At 42.0% G+C, this 6,848-nt stretch overlaps 1 protein-coding gene across 1 annotated transcript; it reads left to right on the top strand.

The window, feature by feature from the left end:
• The first annotated feature begins 668 nt into the window (after positions 1-668).
• Positions 669-5,755, top strand: NDUFA4 (NDUFA4 mitochondrial complex associated). Its single transcript, XM_004582343.4, has 4 exons — positions 669-821; positions 1,668-1,756; positions 2,349-2,409; positions 5,540-5,755. Exons 1-4 carry the CDS (start codon positions 780-782, stop codon positions 5,594-5,596), a joined length of 249 nt encoding a protein of 82 aa, XP_004582400.1. The 5' UTR covers positions 669-779; the 3' UTR covers positions 5,597-5,755.
• Positions 5,756-6,848: the final 1,093 nt, after the last annotated feature.

Raw genomic sequence — 6,848 nt, 5'->3', positions numbered from 1 at the left:
ACATCACTGGGGAAGAGGAAAACACTACGGGCAGGAACAGGATCATGTAAAATTTACTTTAAGAGCGCAATTTTGGGACTGCGGAGAGGGCGCAGAACCTGCCACCAGGCGACAAGACCTGCGGGGTTTGCAGGACACTGTGACAGGACTGCTGTCGTCCCCAAGTCACTGACTAGCTTTTCACTTCTGATCCTGTGAGCGACCGTCTCGGACAGGAAGCAGCTGCAGCATTCCCAAACCGCAGCCGCTGACCTTGGCGTCCAGAGACCCGACCTGCCCTCCCGGCGCGCGGCGCCCAGCAGCGGCCGGCCAGACGCCCCAGCTCCCTCAGCTGCCGCCGGGGCCAGGCGGCGCGCGCCCCCAGCGCCTCAGCGCGCGGCCTCGGCCCCCAGGCGCCGGGCGTGGGGCCCGCCCTGCCGTCCGCGCCCCCACACGTGGCCTCTCGCGAAAGTGCCTGTCTGGTCGGTGCAAGGGTCCTAGAACCAACGCCTAAAAAAGACCCCTGCACTCTCTACGGAGAGCAGACGTAGAGGGGGTTTCGCTGTGGAGGGGAAGGATGTTGGTCTGGCCAGGTTAGAAGCGACCTGTGAGGTGCCGTGTGCAAGCAGGCACTGGCGCGGACAGTCGCATCCGGGGCCTTGCCGCCGCAGGCTGCCCCTCAGCGCCAGGGGTCCTTCAGGTAGGAGGTGCTGAGTGACTTTGGACGTCCGTGTTATCTCCCTGTGGAGACTGCGAAGTCCCGGGCCTTTCCGCTCTGACCCGAGGTTCCTGCTGTCAAGATGCTGCGCCAGATTCTCGGCCAGGCCAAGAAGCACCCCAGCGTAAGTTCGCGACCTTTCCCCAGCGGGCTGGGTGTGTGGCGCGGGGTGGGCGCCTCGGTGCCCTGGGAGGGTCGGCCGTCCTGCGGTCCACCTCAGGGTCCGACCCTGCCTCCCCTGAGGTGCCGTCCTGGCCTGTGGGCTGTGACCCACGCCCTGCCTTGTGGGTGTTGGCGTCCCGGTCAGGAAGTGCACCGTGTGGTTCAGTGTGGGAACAGTCTGGAAGCCCCTGTCTTTGAAGGGGTCGGCGTGCGCCGTGTGGACTAGCGGCCGGCTAAGGTCAAGTTCCCTGTCGGGTCGCCTCTTGAAGAGGTCGTCCTCGCTGCGTTTCACCCGCGGGGCTGTGGCAGCTAGGAGGAGGCCACGATGTCGCCATCTGCCCCGTGTCTGGATACCTTGACGTTTTGGGGACTGGGTGACACGACATTTAATGATGCCTTTCCCGGCAGCCCCCTGCAAAGCTGTAGTTAAACGATGCAGCCTTTAGTCTTAGGCCCAGTTTCCTAATACTCGGAATTGGTAGCAGTACAGTCTCCTAGCTGATGTCTAGGGCCGCTGTTAGTTGTAGACCCACCTGTGTTTATGCAGACTCCTTGTTTCACAGAGATGCTGCTTTCCCTCCTTGTGTTCCGAGGCACACTGAAAGATTTGCATTAGAAGGACCTGCTTTGGCAAGCCTCAAAATCAAGGGCACAGGGAATTGAATGAGAATGACCTGTGCATAATGCAGAGGTGGTGAAAACTTGACCCGACCTTTGGAGGCGTGATGACCACAGGCCCCTCTTGGCAGGCAGTCCCCAGGCTTGTGAAGCTGGCTGTTCATTGTGTGTGTGCTGTGCTTGGTTTCAGCTGATTCCGCTCTTCGTATTTATTGGAGCAGGAGGGACTGGAGCTGCACTGTATGTCATGCGTCTGGCTTTGTTCAATCCGGATGTCAGGTAAGTAAAAATGGTCAAGACTGATGGTTTATCACGCTGGTGTGGGAGCCACAGTCTCTAGGCAGGCAATAATAGAGTCTAAATTCTGTATCCATGCAAGTTCATATCCCCGTTCTGTTGTCATTTACATTTCCTGGTTTATGCCCCTACTTAATTCTCCTAGCTTCATGTTCCTATTGGTTAAGTAGAATTATAAATAGCACATCTAAAAATGTCTTGAGGACCGATATAATGGTAGTTCTTACAATATGTTTTTGTTGGGTAGTGCTTCTTTTGGTAATTGGAAGTAGATGAAGGTTGGTTCGACTTTTCAATGTACTACTTCATTGATGAAATATATATCTTTAAGTTGTAGAGTTTGCTTTGCTAAGAATGTGGACAAGGACATCTGTCCCCATGAGACTGTTTTACCATTTTTTAATTGACTAAACGGGGTTGCCTATTACAGAACTCTGGTGACTGTGACGAAAATAGCAATATACTTTGTTTAGTAGAAAATAAGAATGATCTGTTCAGAATATTAGCTTCCTAAACACAAAACTGTATTTTAAATAGAATCACCACTGTAACAATTATATTTCATTGCTTCCAGTTGGGACAGAAAGAACAACCCAGAACCCTGGAACAAACTGGGTCCCAATGATCAATACAAGGTAAGCTGTTGTTGCAGGATTGCTGGAAATACCTTGTAAAATTCTGTTTATGGGTATTTTCTCTTGAATTGAATATATAAGTAAAATTCCATTGTAATGAACTTTGAAGATTTGCTAGATTCTTGTGTGAAATTGAAGTGTTGTCTTGTTTTTATAAAAAAGTTTTTCCTAGGGATTTCATTTCCAGTCCTTAGAATTTGGATATGAAAGTAGAGTAATGTGTCAGACTGTTTTGGCTAAGATTGAAATGAAAAATATAATGGATATGATTTAGCATTTCCTTAGTTTGCATATGGGCCAGTGCGGATTTTATTGTTTACAAAGCTATTTGTGCTTGATCTTAGTCAAAAGACCAAGAAATGATTCTATAAAGCTTTTCGAAAGGCGGATTGTTTAGTTCTTTCTTCTCAGTCAGTTGATCTCTTGTGGAAACTGGAGATTGGCAGTTCTAATGAGGTGCCACAGTAGGCTGGTACTCTGTGGACTTCACTTGGAAGTAGATGCATTGATTTGGTATGATTGACATACTTTAGGTGAAGATTAGTAAGGAAAAATGAAAATGAGTTGAAACCTAAATTGTACCATGAATCCCTAAATAGCCTGTAACCATCTCTACCCGAGTGTTCTATGAAAGTATTAAGTCTGCTTACTGAGTCCCCAAACATATTTTTCCTTATGTGTAAACATTTGTATGCAAATCCTCACACAGTCACAGTTTTCACTCTATTTAAGTTTAGTTCTTATATCATTCACCTGTCTAAAGTGTGTAATTTGCTACTTCCTGGTACATTTGCAACCACATCCAACTCTTCCATTAAAGCAGAGTAACTGGCAGTTTGCTTTAGCACTCTTGAAAAATGTCCTGACGAGTTTGTCTGCCCAACCCCTTGACAGATACATGAAGTGAATGATCTCATTTCTGTTTACAGTGCATTTTAAGATCACCTTTTAAGTCCAAGATTTCCACTTAAATCCCTAAACACAACACCCTGTAAGAAGCAAATAAAATGGCACTGGTGAAGCTAAAATAAGCCATTTGATCCCTCTTGACATTTTGCCTCCAAAAATGGTAAACAGGCACCTTGATCTATTTTATGAATATGTTTAAATTAAACCTGTTCCAGAAAAAATAATTGATTCTACATCCAAGAAAACATTGAAACTGAAAAAGAAAACTTTTGTCTTGCTGGATATGTGCAGTTCAGAACGTTTATCAAGCGATTCAGGTAATGAAGCGATAGATAGTATCCAGAAATATGCTGTACATGTCAGTGTTAGATCATGCCAATTGGAAATGTTTTGTTTCTCTAATGAAAACCTCATGTATATACTAGCTGTGAGACTTAAGGTAGACAGTCCTGTTATCTAGTATCAGGAAAGGAATCCAATCTAGGGAGGACTCAGCCAGTTCTGTTGCAGGGATCCTCTCCTGGTCAGTCTCTTCACAGGTGGAGAGGGGATGGAAGCTGTCTCAGGCTTCCGGTCATAAGGACACTGATCCAATCATGTGGACTCCACCTGTGTGACTTCATTTCTTCTTAGGGCCCACTTTCCAAATACCTTCATCACATTTGGAGTTAGGATTTCAACATATAATTTCAGGAGACGTAATCATTCAATCCATATAAGGGGTTATTTGTTGGTATGTTTTATTTTAACAAAAACTAGCTACAGACATAAAGAGAGCTAAACTAGCCTTTTAACGTTTAAGGCCCAGCAACAGTTTACTGAATTACTGTAAAGCCAAGATCAGAATGTATTACAGTTTTTCTGATTGTTCTCATTCCCAAGATCCTCACAGTTAAATTGAGAAAAAGAGTAGTGATACAAGTTGAAAAGAAAAGCAGATTTGGAACTTATTTCATGGGGGAATTTTGGATCTGGAAAAATGACAAAAAGATACACTATATAGCCAAGAATATGTATTTATTAAAATCCAAAGCATGTTTATTTTCTTAATGTATTTTTATAGATTGTTTAGTAAACCTCTCTGATTTTTATTAACAGATTAGAGGGTAGCACAATTGGTTTCTTTTTTTGTTTTTAGTCTCATTTGTTTAGGTTAATTGCTTCTTAAGAAAACTCCACCAGAAAGAACAGAGTAGTACTTTATGGTTTATTCATAATTTTTTGTCCTTAAAATATGTGTATGCACACCTCAAGGTTTACCCGCTGTTGACAACCTGGAAATTTTTCTCTTCAATGAAATAAGTTACTTTTTTTTTTCAACTAAAAATAAGTTAGGATATGTTTAAGGAAATAGAAAGAAGAAATAGTGGATTAGTGGATTTTTTTTGCTTAAAAGTGCCACAAATGTTTAAGGTGATTTTGCATACTTGGTTATATTGGAGATAACATTTTTGGAGTGTTGCAGCAGAGCTTTGGCCTGAGCATGAATAACTCAAGATTATAACCTTATTTGGGTTTGTGTATAAAGCATCATTTTCTCAGTAGAAACTCTGGATCTGGACCAGTTTCAAGTTATTTTTAAAATAAGTTTTTTGAGTTAGAGGCAGAGGTTTTTTTTCCTGACCTATCACAGTAATATTTGTTTCTAAAATTAATTGACAAAAGGAAATTTGATGGAATTTTAAAACTTCAGGAGGGCAGAAAAATAGAAAAGCCACTGCAGTAAGCCAGTTGGTATCTGAGGTTATGTAATACAAACCAAAACATTACTCATGTATTAGTGTTGCTGAAGTCTCTTGTTTGTCAGATCTCTCCCTCAGAATTATAGCACTTTACTAACCAAGGAAGAGTGGTCTTTCTCCATATTCTATTCTGTTGGAGATTCTGCCATGTACTTAGTGGAGATGAAGTAAAAACTTACTGAAATTGCATATTTAGAAGAAAATTTTAGTTCACTTTCAATTGGAAGAATTTTAAATACGTTTTAACTAATGAAGTATGCTGATAATACTCTTCTGTGCTGGGTTGAATATTTTTATGTTATTAAAACTGTCATCAAAAGACTAGAATTGTGGGTTTATCTGCTTGTAAATGATTTTTACGTTGTTAAATATTTTCATATTTTCTGTAACTGTTACTATAGGTAACTGAATAAAAAGAATTTAAAAACTTCTTGTCTGTACTTGTTAGAGTACCTAAAATATCTTATTCCTTTTCTAAGTTCTTCTCAGTGAATATGGATTACAGCAAACTGAAGAAAGAAGGTCCAGACTTCTAAGTGAAATGTGTCACTGTAAAGCTGCTTAGAATGAAGGTCTTCCAGAAGCCAACCGCACAATTTTCCACTTAACCAGGAAATACTACTCCTCTAAATGCATGCAATCATGTTGATTTATTGGAGCTTATTACACTGAATAATAAATATGTGAAACTTGAAGTGTGTCTTTATTTGATGCTGAAAGTATGCTTCACACTCTCCCTGGAGGATAGGAAACAGAAGTTTTAAATTTCTATGTTTTTGTTTAATTTGAAAATACGACTGCGAGCTTGCTAGAGAAAGCTTTAATTCTGTTTGTAGGCCACTGGTAATTGAGCTACAACATACTATGCAGCTGGAAGTGAAAACTATACAAAGGTTGAGTAGAATGTTCAAGCCTCACCCTGACAAAATCGATACCTTTAAATTTCTGTTACTGGTAGATGCCAAAGTGTGCAGTTGTTGAAAATACTTTTCATTTAAACATTCTCTTTTCTAAAGTGTCATGGTATACAAATTGCTTTAGTACTTAGATTATGATTGGAATCTAAGTGCATCACTGATGACTGCAGTACTAGAGGCCAGAAACATTGAGAATTTCTGCCTCTTGAGTCCTGGCAGATTTTCAGAGATAGGAAGTGCATTGGTAGCTGTTTTAAGGTAGAGAAAATGTGGGGCAGTAAACTTAGTGGGTAATGGAATTGAAATTCCATTAGATATTGGAATTTAGACTAGCTATTGCCTGTTTGAATCCGGCACAATAGCCTAGTGGCTAAATGTTCTTGCATCCGCCAGTGTCTTGGCTGCTCCACTTCCCATCCAGCTCTGCTTGTGGCCTGGAAAGAGCCTGAAGCCATGGGACCCTGCACCTGCTTGGGAGACCTGGAAGAAGCTCTTGGCTTCTGATCAGCTCAGCTCCGACCACTGTGGCCACTTGAGGAGTGAACCAATGGACAGAAAATCTTTCTGTCTCCATTTCTGTAAATCTGCTTTTCCAATAAATAAGTCTTTGATACTGCTTGTGCCATAATTCATACCTTTTGGCCAAGTCACGTGACTCAACAGAGCATTTCTGTTGTGGCTATGCAAGATTTAATACTAAGTTTTTGTGTATTTGTAATCACATCATGGAAACTTGGGAACTTTGGTGGGGCAATTGTAGGTTATAAACTGTTAAGGAAGTCAACTTGGATTGATTTATTTAAAATCATCTACTAGTCAAACGATAGTTCTTGGACTCAAAAGTCTTGAATGTAGATCCAGTTACTTGATT

Source organism: Ochotona princeps, chromosome 20 (genome assembly GCF_030435755.1).
Source record: "Ochotona princeps isolate mOchPri1 chromosome 20, mOchPri1.hap1, whole genome shotgun sequence".
Lineage (NCBI taxonomy): Eukaryota > Metazoa > Chordata > Mammalia > Lagomorpha > Ochotonidae > Ochotona > Ochotona princeps.
This window is presented reverse-complemented; position numbering and strand designations above follow the sequence as displayed.